This window comes from Ceratotherium simum, chromosome 1 (genome assembly GCF_057802395.1).
Source record: "Ceratotherium simum simum isolate JZ-2026a chromosome 1, ASM5780239v1, whole genome shotgun sequence".
NCBI classification, from domain to species: Eukaryota; Metazoa; Chordata; class Mammalia; order Perissodactyla; family Rhinocerotidae; genus Ceratotherium; species Ceratotherium simum.
Window position 1 is genome coordinate 65,895,898 of NC_141900.1, and position 18,988 is coordinate 65,914,885.

Consider the following 18,988-nt stretch of genomic DNA (forward strand, 5'->3'; position numbering starts at 1 on the left):
TCCATGCACTTCTCTATGTAAACTTCATGCTTTGACCCCGAGAGACCCAAGGCTGAGACTCAATATATATACATATATTTCCTGAACCTATGAATCCCTAAACTTTCAAAACTTACATGCTCAGTGAATGGGTAATGACCAAGATCAGATAGATCCTGATATATAGGTAGGATCTAGACGCCACAGCAATGAGGAAGCACCCAGAGGCTGATATGAGATACAAAAAGTGCCTCTGTCTGCCCCCAAATATCTCCCTGCTGAGCCTTCCATGAGGCCTGAAATTCACACCAATGGAGTCTGTCCCTTTTCATCAAGGTACTATCTCTGGGAGAGCCCAGGAGAAATACATTTGTGGCCCAGACTGAGGAATGTGCACTATACAAGCATATATTGATCACATTGTCTCTTAACAGAGTGCATGACCCTGGTTTGATAGTGGACAGATCAAGTGTGGTGGGACCAGAGGGTTTTGGAAGTTCTAGAGCTTTGGGTTCAAGGACGGCCAAAGGGAAAAGGGGAGTGTCTTATTCTGTTCAGGCTGCCACAACAAAGTACCATAGACTGAATGGCTTAAACAACAGAAATTTATTTTATCACAATTCTAGAGGCTGGGAAGTCCAAAATCAAGGTGCTGGTCAATTCTGTTCCAAATGAGATCTCTCTTCCTGGTTTGCAGATGGCTGCCACCCCCTTCTTGCTGTGTCTTCATATGGCAGAGAGAGGGGGAGAGAGAGAGAAAGCTCTCTGGTATCTCTTCTTATAAGGGAACTAATCCCATCATAAGGCCCCCACTCTCATGACCTCATCTAACTCTAATTACCTCCCAAAGGCCCCATCTCCAAATACCATCACTTTGGGGGTTAGGGCTTTAACATACGAATTTTGGGAGGACGCAAAAATTCAGTCCATAACAGTAGGAGAATCAGAAAAAAAAGACACTGTGGAAACAAACAAAGACCAACCAAATTAGAATAGACAAAGGCTGTTTATTCAGAGCTAGCTACAGTAAGGGAGTCAGCCCCCATCACTTGCATTTTGGCAGACTCAAAAGCAGGCAGGGGAGCGGAAAGGTTTATAGTGGAAGCAGGGGAAGGCTGCAAGTGTGCCCTGGTTGGTGGCTGTTGGCATGAGAAGCTATGGGTGGGCTAACCAGAAGCACAGCATCCCATGTGATTGGTTAGGGGTGCATAGTTGGCTTTCTCTTGTTGGTTTTAAGTTGAAAGCAGGGATAAAAATTAAAGAATCTGTCAGTTATTAATCAAGTCTTGAGCACTTGAGGTAGATTGTTACAGGGGCTACAGGACTGTGATAAAGATAGAGGTCTGACTTCCTGCAAGTCTGACTTGTACACAGTAGGTTGGCTTCCTGGTCTGGTTATTGACAACAGGTTGGGTTCCTGGATTGGTTGCTGCAGCGCGTGGGTCAGAGTTCTATTTTCATATATGGTTTGGCCATCGTCCATTCGTTTCTTCAGTCTGTCAACGAGGACTGACAAGACAGAGGGACAGACAGAGCATCTACCGTCAACCACTTCACTAGGTCCTTTCCATACTTTATCTCCTTGAATCCTTACACAACCCTGCAAGGTGCTATTATCATCTATCTTTTACAAATTGAAGACAGGCTCGAAGGTTAAGCAATTTGCCTGTTTTTATAGATGGCACATGACACAGCCAGGATTCAAAGGCACATATGATTGACCAGAAAGCCTATGATTGCTTCCCTGCATCAGGCTGCCTCTCAGAAGGATGGACATTACAGAAAGGGAGGTGGTGAATGACTGAAAAAAGAGCTCAAAGTGAAAAAAAATTTTTAGTTAAAAAATCCAAACTTGGGATTTGGGGCATGGCTTCTTTTCCACCACACTCCCTCTAGAGTTCTGCCTTCACAGCACTATTCCAGTCTTATCTCCTGAAGTGTTTTGTTTTAATGTATTTAAAATCTTAAAGGTGACCACTACTGATAGAGGCAGGGCCCAATTTTGTTCAGGTAGGCTGAGGTCTTCCTGTACTTTCACATTTAAATCAGATTGGTTTAAACTCCTGTCCTGTGATTTTTGCCAGTTCCAGGAGGCTGGTGTGTCCCTCCCTGCCCGTTCCTCTGAGCTCTCACCCTCGCAGTCTCACCTCCTACAGCTATTCTGTTCTCTCTGCTCCTGGCCCAATGAACCATGGAATCCACCTCACTTTCCTTGAGTTCACTACTCACAAGAAAGAATAGAGCAAATGGTGCTGGAGGTTTGAGGTGATAAAGGTTTCCGCGTTCTGTCAGCTACCTCAGCACCCAGGGTATCTCCCAACCCTGCTTTCTCAGCAGGCCTTTCACCACTGTGGTTGCGCTCCTGTCTCTCTCCAGAGTTCCCCATACCTCTCTGATAGTAGATTTTCCAGTCCCTGCACTCTTGGGCTCCCCATCCTCCAATCTCTGAGATAAAACAAAGCTGCATAGAGTTGTGTTTTCCCACTGATACTTTCCCGTTGGCTTCCCACAGTAAGCCATAACCCCTCCCCAAAGATGGAAATGGCTGCAGTCAGTTTTTATTCTTTAGCACAAGTTTATATCTCCATTACGCCTATTTTTTCATTGTCTATATCTTTATGTCACCATCAGTGACCCCCTTCTGGAATGAGGGGCTGATGGTAGAATGCTCAAAAGCACATATACTCTCTGTATCTTATTCATTAATGGAACTCAACTTCCTATCTGTCATTACAGCCAAGCAGCTCTGGAGTTGGCTGGTAAACAGATCTCCAGTGGTGTGAGCAAGCCAGGATTATTGCTCATCAACTAGGGGACATCAGCAATGACTAGTGTGAACAGAAACTCGCTTTGTAAACACAGGCTGCGAAATTTAAGTCATCATTAGTTTAAGAACCACTCTTTTTACTGGCAAATACGTCTATTTTCTCTCCCTCAAAGGCTAACAGAAAGAAAAAAAAAGAACTATTTAATAAATAATCCAAAGACTTTCCCACAAACAAGTGTGGAGGGAAATCGACATACAATGTCGTTATCTTTCATAAATGAGCCTGCTCTTGATGCCCAGTGGTATCTACTCCTATAACATAGAGCTTTTCCTGCATGGAGGCAGACCTGGGAGGTGCACCCACAGAATAGACAAAGTATAACATATCTGGACGTACCTGTGTCTGGCCATGATGACTTAGAAGATGCAATGTGATCCATGCTATATCCAAATTACATGTTTCAAATTAAATGAGGCAGAAGGAGGTGCAGAAAAAAGCTTTTTACTAGGAACTGGGCTGGACTTCTATTCACGTCTGGCTAAATGAACTTAAGATAAACCCATTAACTTCTCTCAGTACCTTTCTTCATCAGTAAATGTGGGTAAAATGGCTTCTCTGCAAAAAACTACATTTAGCAAAACACAAAGAACTTTATGCAAAAAAGTATAAAGTTACAAATAAATGAAGCTTATAAAATGTTCATGGATAGTAAGATTCAATACTCTACAGATGTCAATTCTCCCCAACGGATCTACAGATTGACGCAGTTCCAATCAAAATCGAAATGGGACATTTTACTGAGCTTGACAAGTCAATTTTAAAATACACATGAAAACTTGAAAAGCCAAGAAAAGCCAAGGAGACAATCCTGGAGAAGCAGAACGAGGTAGTGGAGGTTTACTGTACTAAATATTAATATTTATTATGAAGTCGGCATGATTAATAGAGTGTGGTATTGACACAACACAATAGACAAATAGAAAATTAAACGGCCTCAAAGCAGAACTATACATAGATGAGAACCTGATATGCGTCAGAAGATTATAACTGGATCTTCACCTCAATCCATAGACAAAACCAAATTTCAGGAAAATTATAGACTTAAATATGAAATGTAGGGCCGGCCCCGTGGCTTAGTGGTTAAGTGCACGCGCTCCGCTGCTGGCGGCCCGGGTTCGGATCCTGGGTGCGCACCGACACACCGCTTGTCCAGCCATGCTGAGGCCACGTCCCACATACAGCAACTAGAAGGATGTGCAGCTATGACATACAACTATCTACTGGGGCTTTGGGGGAAAAAAATAAAATAAATTAAAAAAAATATGAAATGTAAGACTGAAAACTTTTAAAAGAAAATGTAGGGTGATATCTTTATGACACTGTGGTAAGGAAGAATTTCTTAAAAAAGATATAAGATGTATTAAACCATAAAAGAGATGATGAATAAATTTGAATCTGTTAAATTTTAAAACGTCAAGCCACAAAGTGGGAGAAGCTATTTGCAACACATATACCTGGGAAAAAATTAGTATAAAAAATTAGTACCCATAATAGATGAAGAACTCCTAAAAATCAAGAAAAAAAGATTTTTAAAAAAAGACAAGCAGGAAAAAAATGAGCAAAACACAAACAGGCGTTTCACAGAAGGGAAAACAGGAATGGCCAAAAATAAGATCCTCAACCTCATTGATATCAAGAAAGTGCACATTTAAATCTCAGTTAGATACAATTTTCCACCCACAGGATTGGTAAAACTTTTGAAGTGTGATAGTTCTAGGAGTTGGCATAGATGTAAAGCTCATGGTTTATTTGACAATAGCATTCCTCAGAAACTTAGTAGGCTTCTGACCTATTTGTTTCCAGTCAGTTTCATGCACTGGCAACCATATCCAAAAAGCCTTTCTTAATATAATTCTCAAGTCTGACTTGTTTCTTTCCTCCCTCACCCAATCCCCGTCTCTCAATTTAATGTAAGCTAGCTTGAGGCCACTTGAAACAACAGGTGGGAGACCACATCCTTAGTTTGATCTTTGCCTCAGGAATGATTCTTAACGAGTCTTTGCTGGTTAAAACTTCTCCCTGTTTAACTTAATCTGGGGACCAGGGTCAACCAGCTTCATTGACATAAGACCTGTACGCTTAGAAGGTGTACACATTTGCTTTAATGCTCTGCCCACATTTTTATTTTGCACTGGGCCACTCAAAGTATGTAGGTAGTACTGTTAAGGACTAGAAGAAATTAACACACAACTCTACAGGATCTCAAATTGTAGGACTTTCTTTAACTTCCTTTCATTTTTGTTCATAAACCAACCAACTCTTGTTTGAGTTCATCTCTTTTTTCTAATAGTTGCTAAACACAGTTGGTAGCAATCAACACACACTATTAGCATTCTGTTTACCAACTGTGATGGTTAATTTTATGTGTCCACTTGCCTGGGCTAAGGGATACGCAGATAGCTGGTAAAACATTATTTTTGGGTGTATCTGGAGGGCATTTCTGGAAGCATTTGAATTGGTAGACTAAGTAAAGAAGATGGACCTCATCAATGCAGGTGGGCATCATCCAAACCATTGAAGGCCTGAATAGAATAAAAAGGCAAAGGAAGGACAAATTTGCTTAAGATGGGACACCCGTCTTCTCCTACCCTCAGACATTAGCACTCCTGGTTCTTGGGCTTCTGGACTAGGACCAGGATTTACACCACTGGCTGCCTGATTCTCCAGCCTTTGGACTTAGACTTAACACCATCATCTCCCCTGGTTCTCACATCTTTGGACTTGAATTATATCACCAGCTTTCCTGGTTCTCCAGGTTGTAGACAGCAAATCGTGGGACTTCTCAGCCTCCAAATTGTGTGAGCCAATAATAAATTTCCTCTTATGTATATCTATATGTATTTTCTATTGGTTCTATTTCTCTGGAGAGCCCTGACTACTATCCCAATCTTGTCCCCTGGGCTCCAGGCTCAGTAGGCATACAATCTGCCTTCCCAGGCATCATATATGATACGTCTATCAAATGGATCTCCAGCATCCCAGCTTCCAATATCAGTTTCCTTGCCACCTGCTGCCTGCCCACTAGGCCAATGCCATATGATTTGGGATTTTGTTATGACAGCCCTATGTATAAAGTACCAATTTCTGCTTTAGTTAAGGAAACACTAGCAGCTATAATAAAGAAACCCCAAAATACAGTAGCCTTAAAAAAAATAGAAGTTTGTTTCTTTCTCAATTAAAGTCCAATTAACTATAAAGGTCAAAAGAAAGGGCACTGTTCCACACAGTTGGAGATGGAAACTGAAGCAGATGGAGATTCAGCCACGCTTAACAGATGGCTACTAAGGTATCCCTCAGCGTCAACATCCAACAGGAAGGGGTGGGAGGAAGAGAGAGTAGAGAATTATTCAGATGGTTTATCTGAGCCAGGCCTGGGAGTGGTATACACGGAATCTTCCCATGTTCCCGTAGGTAGAACTTAGTCACATGACTGCACTCTGCTGAAAGGGAGGCTGGGAAACGTAGTCTAGCTGTGTGCCCTGGGAGAAAAGGACAGGATTTGGTGGACAGCTAACCTGTCTCTGCCACAATTATTTTAGGCCTGTCAGGGTTCCTGGTTCCACCTGAGCCAAGGAGCTGAGGGACAGAAAAGGCTGTGAGTTAGGTGAGTTAGGTCATAACCTCCTCATATCTAGCTGTGGCCTCCGGTTTTTTAGAGGGTCAAAAAAAAAAACAAAGGGAAGGAAGTGGCCAAAGTCCCACAGCTGAGCATATGAGACCTAATGCACTAAAAATATATAACATTCAGGTTATATTTGAAAATAAAGAGGCCATCAATAATCAGAAATCAAAATTGAATTTCAAATTTTAAAAATTTTAGAAATCAAATATAACTGCTAAAAATGTTTAATTTTTTAAATCAACCTAAAGTACATAAAGTTCGTGACATATGGAAAAATATTTATTTAAAAATATTACCAAGTAGATTTCCTTGTTAACAAACAAATCTCCTACGCTCATTATAGGTCCACAGATGGCTCCCTCCACCCACAAGGAATAAATTCTGCCTCAATTAAAATCCCAAGATACCAATCGCTCCCCATTCAGGTGCTCAGACCATGAGAAGAATGGGTTCCCACGGTCTCTGCAAGGGGCGTGGAGGATGGGGGAGGTAAGAAGCAGGAACTGACCACTTGGAGACTAAATTTCCAGTGTGGGCCCCCGCTAGGGATGCATCTTTGAACTTGGAACAGAAACAGCCTAAAAACAGCCTGCTGTTTCCAGCCCCGAATCTAATGGACCTGCCACCCCTAGGCTACCCCAGCTATTAATGCACAGTGACGGCTGAATTGAACTGCTTTTCACTCCAGCTCAGCGCCAAGCCTGAGTAGAAATAATCCTTTTATCTCCCAATAAAGGAGAATTACCGGCATTTTGCAGCTCAGCTCTCTTTGAAGAGCCATCTTTAGAAGCTGGAGGCTTTGCATTTCCTAGAGTGGTCAGATTAAAGACGCTTTTCATTGATCTCATTGGGAGATCCAAGGGCCGACAGTTGATTATATTGTCACCCAGCTGCCCTGTGGAAACTACTGCAAGTTTCCATTTTAAACAGATTCCAGAGCACAAATGTCATTCTTGAAAACTTTTCTGAAAAACCAAGTCTTCAGGGCCATACTGTTTAGGAACCAGCTGTTACTCCTGCAAATGGGGATACTTTGAAAGGATGTAATTTGATCTGCAGTCTTTTTTACTTGCCTTCCATGGGTATAATCCCACTCTGATAATTTTTTGATGTATATAATTCCTATATGCAGATAACAACATTGTATAATAGACTATCTAAATGTAGTAATACCTTCTGTTCACTTCCATAAAGGCAGCTTATATTTCTCCTGAAATACTGTTAAAATCTCATTCATCCCAACTAATAAGGGAATTGACATTCTCAGCATGGGGCTTGGCATCTTGAATACATTATTTTATTTTAATCCTCAAAATGACTCTGTGAGTTTGATGTTTTACACCTTGTTTTTGAATTGGGAAACTGAGGCTGGGAATGGTAGGCAATTTGCCTAAGGTACACAGCTAGTAGTTGGTAGAGTGGAGGGTGTATTCAGGTCTGACCCTGAAGCCTGTATCCTTCACAAGATACCACCTTGGAAATCAGGGTTTTTCAACTTGGGCACTATCGGTGTTTTGCACTGGATAATTCTTTTTCGTGGGGGGTCCTGTGCATTGAAGGATGTTTAGCAGCATTTCTGGTCTCTACCCACTAGATGCCAGCAGCACCCCTCCCTCTCACTGTGACAAACAAAAATATGTCCGGACATTGCCAAATGTAACCCCAGGGGGCAATATTGCCCCCAGTTGAGAACCAGTGCTATAAATGCTTCTGAAGCATTTGCTTCCTTACACCACTAAAGTTTTGTGGTTCTGTGAAATGCATACAATAACGTGAAGGCCCTGATAGTGTCTTAGAGTGGCCATACAGCATATACATTAAGAAATAAAAAATCAATTACAATTAGCATTTCAGCTCATTGCACATAAAAAGCCCCTATTCCTATTATTCCTGATAACAGTTTGTCCTCCCCAATGACTAAATGTTCACACTGTGAAAACACTCAGAAGCTTCAATGGCTTGCGGCTGCCTCAGAAATTCAGCCCAAACTCCTCACAAAGACGTTCAAGGTCTTCCCACTTTGGCCTCAGTTCTCCTCCTCACCCTCAAGCCCAACGCCCATGCAGGCTCCAGCCAAGCGAGATGCTTCACCGTGGTCCAAACACATCCTACATTTTCTTGTTTCCGTGTCTTGGCTGAGGACATTCCCTATGAATCACATGTCTTTCTCAATCCCATGCCCACACCCCTACCTCCACCTTTGGAATCTCTGCATCTCCCCAGCATAGGAGTGGTGGGATGGCTCTCTTCTCTGTTCGTAGTTGGTTTGCGTCTCTCTCATCTCACCCAGACTTGTGAAGAATGTGTGATCTTTCCTGCTGGATTGAAAGTTCCTAGAGAACAGGAACTCCATTTTAGCCTATTTTGTTCAGTCCTTATCTCTTAGCAGATGGATCTTTGTGGGACTGAGCCGGATAGGATTGGAGAGAGGACAGAATAAATAGTGCAAAGTTAAACTTCAGACCAGTTTCCATGGGGATTAAAATACATTTCAAATGTGAAATTCAAACAATGTAGTGAGGACAAGCGAGCACAGCAGTTGGCCTCTAGTGTACAACCTCCTTGCCCCATATGACTTAGGTGCCCTGAGTGGGCCTCTGATCTGGGCGACTACTAGGGTTGTGCCCATTGAGCCCTAATCAATGGCACTTGGCTGAGGGTACGTGGGGCTGGCATCCCGTCCGTGCTTCCCTCACTGAGAATGAGCCCTGGGGCAGGTCCGCACACAGCCAGAGGGAGGGCACCTTTTCCCAATTTTCACAAAGGAGCCATATTGCCTGGCAGAAGCCCTGCCAGGAAAACCTCTTCCACAGCATCCAACAACTCCATCCCCAAATTTACCATCTAACCACTCCTTTTACTAAGAGCTATTGCACTGAATTCTGCCCATCCTAGTCAACTTTTATTTTACCACTACTTCTTAACTAGAGAGAGGTTTATATTAATTCATTCAGCAAATATTTATTAATCACTCACTAAATTTAGAGGATACATGATTGAAGAAAACAAAGTCCCTGACTCCATCAAGCTTATATTGTAGTGGATTATTATATTTACCCTTCATGTGTTTACTATCAAACAACAGCCCACATAGGATTAAAGTTATATCCATGCTACTATTTGGGACAGGATGTTTTTTAATATCCCTGGCTTGAGTTTTTTTTGAGAGTGGAGTTTCTGAGTTAGATGAATGAGTTAGTCTGGGGTAACCATTCTAAGAAAATGGCTTTGCCCTAGGCTGCTCAAGCAACCAGATGGGTGTCTCAGCATCACCCTCTGTGATCACATGGCTAATTCCAGCTTTGGCTGATTCAGGGCATTCAACCAAGCCTCTTCAGAGAGTTTGGATGTCCCAGTGCATTTGCATTTTATATTAAGCTGCAAACTGAGCAGTTTTCAGCATCCAGCCCAGAGCCAGCTTTACTCTAAAAATGTCCGAGGCAGTCCTCCTGGGCATAGGTGAGCAAGATATAAGTGGTCCCATGACAGTTGTGGGTCTAACCTGAGATGTTCCCATTGGCAGAAACAGCACCACATTTTACCGTTCCCCTTTTGTATCTACAGGTGGAAAGCTGTGCACCAGCTACAACCGAGGGCTCATCTCAAAGGCAAAAATCAAGGCCATCAAGTATAGCATCATAATCATTCTTGGTAAGCAACATTCCTCCTTGTGTTGCAGAAAACATTTCAAAGGCAAACTTGTACCCAGAACCTGGTGGTAGAGAGCCCACACAAGAAAGGAATTTCTCTACGGGCACTTCTACCTTTGTCTGATTGGAGAAGAATGTGTGGAACTTATAAGTCCAACTATGGCTCCTTCAAGAGACCACATTTGGTTCCTAATATCTCTATGAATATAGTTACCCACCAAGGCCATGGGGTGGACAATTTGGAGAAAATCTGATTAGGACATAACTAGCTGAAACTGATGCTAGCCATCACCCAGTTGACTCATTTGCTTTCCTTAAGACATACTCTCCCCCAGGGCTGCAGTTCATGAGCAAAAGGAAAACAGAAGTGGCATTTCATTTCTTTTGGATATTTAGTTTCAAGGTGACTACAAATCCCTCCCTAATAGCCACTTTATCTTCTCTCCCACCCTCCTGTCTTCTTCCCTTTGCTTTTCCTTTCTGCCTACTCTTAAGACCCATAAAGTCGCCTCATTTTAGGGGAAAAAAAAGGTGTTTCCAGAGCACCTAATATGTGTCAGATTGGTGTGTGTTCTTTGTTATTCTCAAAACTTCCTCTCTCTTATACTATCTTAGCTAATGACCTTGCTTTGTATTTCACTAAGAAAATACTACAACAGAATAGAACTTCCTCATTCTGCCACCTTCACACCCATCAACCTATCTGCATCTCTACCACATGCTCTGTCTTTTCTCCTATTACTATGGATAAACTAGCACTGCTTGTTTCTAAGTCCAGAATGTTTGCTGGAGCCGTGAATGCCCATTCCTCTCTGCCTACTCAAGAATTTTCCTCCTCTAGTTATCTCCTTTCCCCAACAAATGTCGCCCTTGACTGAACCATATGCACATAAACATATTATTACATCTCCCTTGATGAACTCTCTGGTAACAGACCCACTTCACCACTCTCTTTTCCAGCACATCTCCTCCACTTTTCGCCTCTTCTTCTCTGGAGCCTATTTCTATTAGCTTTCTTTCCTATTACTCCAGTAAAACCACCCTTATCAAGGTCACTACAACCTCCAAAATGCCAAATGTCAATTCTTAGTATTCATCTTGACTTTGATTAGTCTCTCCTTCTTAGAACACTTCCTTTGTTTGGAAATTATATCTATGATTTCTACTTGAGATCTCTATTTGTATTTCTAATAAGCTTATATACTCAATACGTCAAACCGGAAGTCTTAGCATGTTCTCCTACTCCCTGTGAAGTAACTCTTGCCATGTTGTCTCCATTTCAGTAAATGACACCATCTTTCACCAAGGTTCCACACCAAAAACCTAAGGATCATCTGTCTGTCATTATTTTATTTCTCTCACATCCCATGTATCTAGTTCATCAGCAAAGCCTGGAAGCTCTACCTACAAAACAGATCTCAAATCTAATCATTTCTCACCATCTGTACAACTACTCTCTTGGTCAAAGTTTCCACCACCTTCTGCCTGGAACATTACAACTCGTCTTCTCTTATTCCTTTTCTGCAAAACAGCCAATGTGATCTTTTAAAAATGTAAATCTGATAGTATCACTACCCTGCAAACCCACCTACGTCTTCCCATTATATTGGAAATACAATCCTACCTTTTTAGCATGTCTTACAAGGCCTGTGAGGTCTGTCCCCCAGCCAAGCCTCTAGCCTCATTCCACTGCTCTCCTCCTTGGTTATTCTGTACCAGTTGTACTGGTCTTCTTGCTATTTCTTCAAAATGTCAACTTGTTCACACCTCAGGGAGCTTACACTTTCCCCCACCTGGAATGCTCTGACTTCAGGTGGTGGCATGGCTTACATGGCTTACTCCCTCACATCATTTTGTTTTCCAACAATACCACTTCGTCAGAATGGCCTCCTTGACAAGTCTTAAATAGCCCTCTTGTAGTCTTTATCTTATTTTTCTTCATATTCCTACTTCTACCTGACATTATAGGATATCTATTGATTTGCCTATATCTGTCTCCCCTGCTGGAGTAATAAATCCGTGAGAGCAATGACTTTTTCTTTTGTGTTCCTTACATTATTATCACCAAGCCCTTGAATAGGGTCCCACACACACGAGGTGCTTAATTAATAGCTGTTAAATGAATGGATGAATGAGAATATGCAAAAAGGAGAGGTATTTGTGCTATTCCTTTTTCTTTAGCTCAAATACTGCCCCTCCCTACCCATCTTGCAGCTCTTGGGAGCTCTGAGAAAGCATAGCTGTCATGTTAGCTGCGTGTCAAATCGCCAAAGCAGTCAATTTCACCTTTCTAAAACGCAACTGAAAAATGCCAAACAGACCTCATGCAGCGTGACTCAGCCAGCAGAATATAGACACAAAACAACACTGCAGGCAGACCTGGGGATAAAGCACATGCCACCCACCAGGGCTCACAAACCTTTCCTAGAGACTTCTGAAGTAGATCAAAGACTCCCTAGCCTTCCCAGATGATCTGAAGCACAGATACACGTCCCCTGGATGTTGAGTCAGGAAATGTATCTTATACGTGTGTTCCTGAGCCAACACAGCCCTTTGTCACCAGGAACCAGATGCCCAGGCCCTGGGGGTCCTTTAGTCAGACAGCAGGGATGCCCATCAGAGGGTCAGCTAGTATCAACAGCCTAATCAGACCAAAAGGGCCCTTTCTATAACAAATATTTTATAATGCCCTTTTATCATCCTGAAATGAAATGTATACATAATACTATCTACCTAACGTAATTCTTAAAAGATCAATATACTTCCTAAAAGGAGGAATATAAAAAGGAGGAATAGAAAGAAAATAATTTATAATAAGACAATACAGATTCCAATAGGTAAAGAATTGAACACAGCTGTACTGGAAAACTAATGAAGTAGTCAGATACTTACGCCTAGACATAGAAACAGCTACAGTTTTTGTCTGTTTTCATGCAGACAAAAAACATACAAGCAGTATTGCTATCAGTGATTGATTTTCTGCACAGGTAAACAAACCCTGGTAAAGTTCCAAGTTAAACAAAGTACTCTTTCCTCCATTTGCAAGAGAATTGCATTTCCAGAAGATCCAGTATGTATTAAAAATATTTGTGTTCATATATATAACAGAGTTAGGTTTAAACTGGGGGTAATTATAAACAGGGTTCTCTGCTCCGTAAATATCCAGTTGGGCATTCCAAAGATGTATGGGACACAGGTGGGACTGGCTGCACCATGCAGGATGCCTGGTATCCCCGGGAAAACCAGAACCCCTCCCGACCCCACACACACAAATACACAAACACACACATTTTCCAAATGCCCCCAAAAGGCAATTTTGCCCCTCCGTGCCCCAGAACCACTATTCTGGGCCAATGCCAGGTTAACCACCAGAGCCCAGAACATTCAATGGTCTTTGTGTTTGAATCGCTCCCCTTTACTACATTTCCAAAATCCGGAGAAAAAAACGTGTCGCTCAAACAGTTGTGGAGGAAAGTTGGCCCCTGCAGGAAGATGGCCAAGGAAGCCTGACTTCTCTGAGGAAAAGTCCTGTGGGTGAGAAGGAGAGAGAAGGAGGGTGGAAAGGATGTGGCGGGAAAGTAGGAGAGCGCGTGTGCATGTCCAGTCAGCCCCGAGAATGTTTACCTCTGTGGATGTGGGTATTCGTCTGGGTTCTCCAGAGAAATAGGAGACAGATGTATATGTAAAGAGATTTATCCTAAGGAATGGGCTCACATGGTTATGAAACTGAGAAACAGTTTCAAAAGTATGAAACAGGCCCGGGAGAGCCGATGGTGTAATTGCAGTCCGAGTCCAAGTCTGAAGGCAGGAGAAGACCAATGTCCCAGCTAGAAGACAGCCAAGCAGAGAGAGTGAATCCTCTCTCACCCAGCTTTTTTTGTTCTATTCAAGCCTTCAGTGGATTGAATGAGGTTCACCCACATTGGCAAGGACAATTAGCTTTTCTTAGTCTACCAATTCAAGTGTTAATCTCACCCAGAAACACCCTCATAGAAACACCCAGAAATAATGTTTAACCAAATATCTGGGCACTCCATGACCCAGTTAAGGTGACACATAAAATTAACCATCACACTCTGGATCTCCATTTTCCACCCTTTTTCTCTGAGGATTTGGAGTTAAACAGAATCAGGTCTTACAGCCATCCATTGATTTGGAGTTCTGGAGTGGCTGACTCAGAAATGGAAAAGAAAATTGAGAACATTGTGGTTAAGCCAGGCTGTGCTTTGAAAACATTAGGCACCACCCTTTTCTCTTGCCATACCCTAAAAGCAGGAGTCACTATCTGGTCAAAACGCTTCGTGTTCTTTTGTCTTTTCCCATAGAGTCTCCAAAGACTTTTGCTGGTTTTCTTCTGCACTGTGTGGGATGAGAAGATAAGGCCACACCAAGCGGTTCCCAGCTTTCAATGGAGAGTCACAACAGCAGTCAAATCTGACCCTCCCTTTACAGTTAGCGAAGCTCCAGAGAATGTAGTCAATTTTAGAAATGTATCTGTGGGATGTGTACATATGTATGTGTGTGTATATGTATGTGTTTAAGTAAATATGACATTAATGTTAACACACGATATTAATGTTCTAAATATTTCTGAGATCCCAGGTACTAAGGAATCTCTTGGTTGAAGCTCCAATCAGGGCTGACCCAGAGGGACCCCTGGGCTATGGCCCACTATGGTGCTAATGGTTCTCTTCTCCTCAGCCTTCGTCTGCTGTTGGAGTCCATACTTCCTCTTTGACATTTTGGACAACTTCAGCCTCCTTCCAGACACCAAGGAGCGTTTCTATGCCTCTGTGATCATTCAGAACCTGCCAGCATTGAACAGCGCCATCAACCCCCTCATCTACTGTGTCTTCAGCAGCTCCATCTGTTTCCCCTGCAGGTAAGGTGTGTTCCCGCCTGGGTCAGACATGCTGATGGCCACTGCACCGCATCCTACGTGTGTCTTCCTCATTCCAGAGCTCCCAGCAGGTTATAGATGAGACGCTTGAGGGTCAGAAATGTCCCGCCAGTGTGACAAATTCAAACCCAGGCCCATGCTCTTTCTCCTATACCCCAGCACCTCCTATAGCAACCATCTTAATCAGATCACATATAGAATAACTTTCTTTTGCTCAGAGCTTCTCCACATGAATTGCCTCAATATAATGCTGTGGAGATGGCAGGACACAGAGCATTATTACCATTTTACAGGTAAACAAATTAAGGCTCACAAGGTTAAGTGACATTATTGAGGTTATATGAATAATTAGTGGCAGAGCTGAAATTAGATCCCTTGCACACCTACGCAGTCATTTTGCTGTTTTTCAGCTGTTTTCCTACAAAAGCTAGAGGGACAAAGTGGAGAAGTCCATAGGAGAAAGAATAGCAGAATGGTTTAAGGCTTGGGTTTGATGCCAGTGACCAAGGTCAAAATCCTGCCATTGCTGATTCATAGCTACATGTGACCTTGAGCAAGTTATTTAACTTCCATAAACCTCAGTTTCCTCACCTGTAAAATGGGGCTAATAGCAGTGCCTACCTCTTGGCCAGTGATGTCTCTGTCCATTGTGGTCTGGTGCTGACCAGTGGTAAGGAGGGCTGTGAGTGCTGGGGAAGAAAGATGGGGGGTATTACGTGTCAAGTGCTTAGCACAGTGTCTGATCCTTAATATATTCTCCATAACTATTATCTCTTAACATCTCTATTTCCCTTTTCATCAGGTTGAATTATTTTCCCTTCCTGTTTTATTCTTTCTTTAGGGAGCAAAAATCACAGGATTCCAGAATGACATACCGGGAGAGAACTGAGAGGCACGAGATGCAGGTTCTGTCCAAGCCAGAATTCATCTAGACGCTGGGGCAGTGGTAGTGCTAGGCTGAACCCCATCAGCTCTCCTGGGTCCTTGTCACCACCTTGGGCATGTGCATGGAGCCTGAGCCGACTTCTCCTCCTTGCTCCTTTCTTTACTTGGGAGGTGCACAAGGCAAATATCCTAATGAATGTGTGTCACCTTCCTTAGCAAGTATCGGCCAATATGAAGTCACCAACTATTCATGCCAGTCAGGAAATATGGCCCCTCCTTCCTCACCACTCCCAGCCCTCCTTCCCACCGGTCAGCACCAGAATCCAATGGACAGAGACATCACTGGCCCAGAGTCCAGGCTTGGGCAAGCATAGAGGACTAAAGAAGCATGGTTGTATATGAGTATTCTAATTACAATTTAAGAAGTAAATGAAAGACTTACCGAGGCCTAGATTTTCACCCCATTTTTGGATTGGAGGTTCAGTAGTTGTAGCCAAAAAGATGTTTTGTCCTTGAAATACCAACAAATTCATTTCCAGGCATTGGCACTTTGCATCTCCTCTGCAGATGGCCTTGGTTTGCAGATGGGTACATTGGCAACAGCCAACCTCACAGTCCTATTGTATCAACAAATGATTTGTGGAACAAGCACAACTGTTGGCCCTACAGAGCAAGGTCAAAATTGAGGGGAACATTCTCTGATAGGAAAAGAAATAGTGCTAAAAGTCATGGGCCCCAGACCTCCAGTCTCTGAGAGTTGGGACCCGGGTCTCATATGTCTCTAACGCTTTGAAGGCTCCTCTCTTTGCATTCAACATTTGGGCCACTCTGGGCACCATTGTCACACCTCAGGGACACTCCTCCCCCTTTGAACTCTCCTAACCCTCTCTTTAGCTGGGAGCTGAATTCCTGTGGCTTTTCCAGGCATGATGCTTCTGTAAGCTCTTTATCATTTTTGCATGTCGCAGCCCTTGTCTATCTAACACCTCAGCCGGGAAGCGCTAGTGGGCTTATTTTGACAAGTCTGGAGTTTGGTATTTATAAGCATAATCCAAGTGAAATATGACTAAATGTTTTCTAGTCAATTTTTACCATTGGATTTTTCCATAAGTGGAAATGTAATAGTTTAATTTGATTATATATACATCCCCACCCACGGCTCTGGGATGTGCCTGAGCTCCTTATTTTTAGCCTCACATACATTCTTGACATTAAAATCTCCTTGGCAAAATCTTCCTTCCCAGAATTATTCTGAGCTTAAATCTTTGTGTTTTTTTTTTTTTTTTTTGGCCTACTGCTAGTGGAGTCATTAGAATGTGCAGTATATTTTAATAGCACTCCATTTCTCATTATGGTGTTAACACAGAGACGACATGTTTAAGGTCATAGTGGCATTTTTTCCATAAACTCTCTTTTCAATTCCATCTGACCTTAAGGAAAGTCTCTCTCTAGGCAGAAATTAGACTCCTCAGTCACCATCACTCTGAGAATTATTCTCTGAATTTGAGGAGGCTGAATAATCTAGTTTTATGTCTACACAACAATTTTGAAGGCTGCCTCCCTCTCTGTCCAACCAGAGCAGTCCTGGAAGCTTTGAGTGGTTGAGAAGTACTTTTCAACATTTCACTTTAAATCAAGATGTGCCACAAAAGACCCACAGAATCATTGCTAAAATAGCTGCCGGCATGGGAGCCAATTAACAGCAAAATCTGGCGGGTGTCCTAGATGGCAAAACAGGAGGCCTGGGTTCTCTTGACAGATGCTTTCAATCTCTGTCAAGTTCTGGTCTGCAAAAGACATTACATGCCTACCTCATCCACCAATAGATTCTGAAAGTTAAAGAAAGAGTCGAGTGAGGGGCTTTGTGCTCTTTAAAAACTGTGAATGTGGTTTTGTAGTTGTTGGAATGCTGTGTCTCTCATTCCCCAAGAAGACCGGAGATCAGTAAAAGAATGGTACAGGTTGCTGCAGGATAAGCTGCCGTTAAAGTGAAACTTGCTTTATAGTGGTGTGGATTCTGGAATCCTCATTTCCATGTATTTGCTGAGCTTGGGGAAACATGATTTAAACATAGTGAGAATGCTGGTAATTACCAGTCTTATGACTTTGGACAAATCATTTAATGTCTCTGGGCATCAATTGTCTCATCTGTAAGATAGGAACAGAATAAGGCTGGAGCAGAGAATCTTGTGAGTTCTTTACAGATACAATTCTGAGATTGAAATGGCTTAAATTGCATCCAGAGAGTCAGAGCTTCTGGAATTCTTTCCCCAGGGAACCAGTGACTCAGTGACTCAACGCTGAGTCATTTGTCCTTTAGAAGGTGTAACTTCCCCATCTATCACTACCAAGTCAGAGAAACGTCATTTCCCAATTGAGAAATACGGTTGGAGCTCTTGGAGAAAATGAAAAGTTTACTGTTGTGATGTCACTGTTTGTAGCCTTGGAAGCCCAAGTAGGGTCAGAGAAGTCAACAGGATACTATGTAAAATAAAGACCCTTACTTCCCACACCAAGATGTTGGAGGAGGTCTGTGGTTACCCAGCTTCAGGTACATGTGAAAATTTCAGATAACAAGAGTAGGTGTGCTTAATATATTTAACCTCACTGTAGAAAAAAAATATCTCCACTTTACTGAACTAGATTAAGTATGAATGGTAAAAATTTCTCTGCTTTCAGGGCTTGTGTGAAGCACAATTTAACTGAAGTTTAATTTCACCAAGCAACATTTCCCACCTTTTTCCCTAGAAAGTGGTAACACCTTTTTAATGGCTTTAATTTGTGATTAATCATGAGGAAAAAAGTATCCCTTTCAAACCAAACAAACACGCAGCTTGAACTTTCTTCCTCACTTCATTTGGACAACTCCGTTTACACATATACAGAAATGACTTTGCTCTTCATCCCGTATGCACAGCGTGGAAAGGGACCAAAACCTGGGTCTGCTGAAGAAACAGGAAAACAAAACTATTTTTAGCAGGAAATAAAGTGATTCTGCTCTTCTAGAATCATCTTAGGTGAGCTACAGCCATGCTGGCAACTACAGTTCTTTTATCATCATTTGAATATACGTCATTTTGTATGCAGATTTACCAATGTTCTCTGCAGCTTTTCAATTGCATTT

The 18,988-nt window shown here is 42.4% G+C and overlaps 1 protein-coding gene across 2 annotated transcripts in view; it reads left to right on the forward strand.

Moving 5' to 3' along the window:
- Positions 1-15,911, forward strand: part of NPSR1 (neuropeptide S receptor 1) — a 156,001-nt gene extending 140,090 nt beyond the window's left edge. For both annotated transcript variants that reach the window (XM_004418834.2, XM_014784483.2), the window contains 3 exons: positions 9,994-10,080; positions 14,781-14,961; positions 15,821-15,911. In XM_004418834.2, the coding sequence (XP_004418891.2) occupies positions 9,994-10,080; positions 14,781-14,961; positions 15,821-15,911 (359 nt within the window). The remainder of the gene's footprint in view (positions 1-9,993; positions 10,081-14,780; positions 14,962-15,820) is intronic.
- The last annotated feature ends 3,077 nt before the right edge of the window (positions 15,912-18,988 follow it).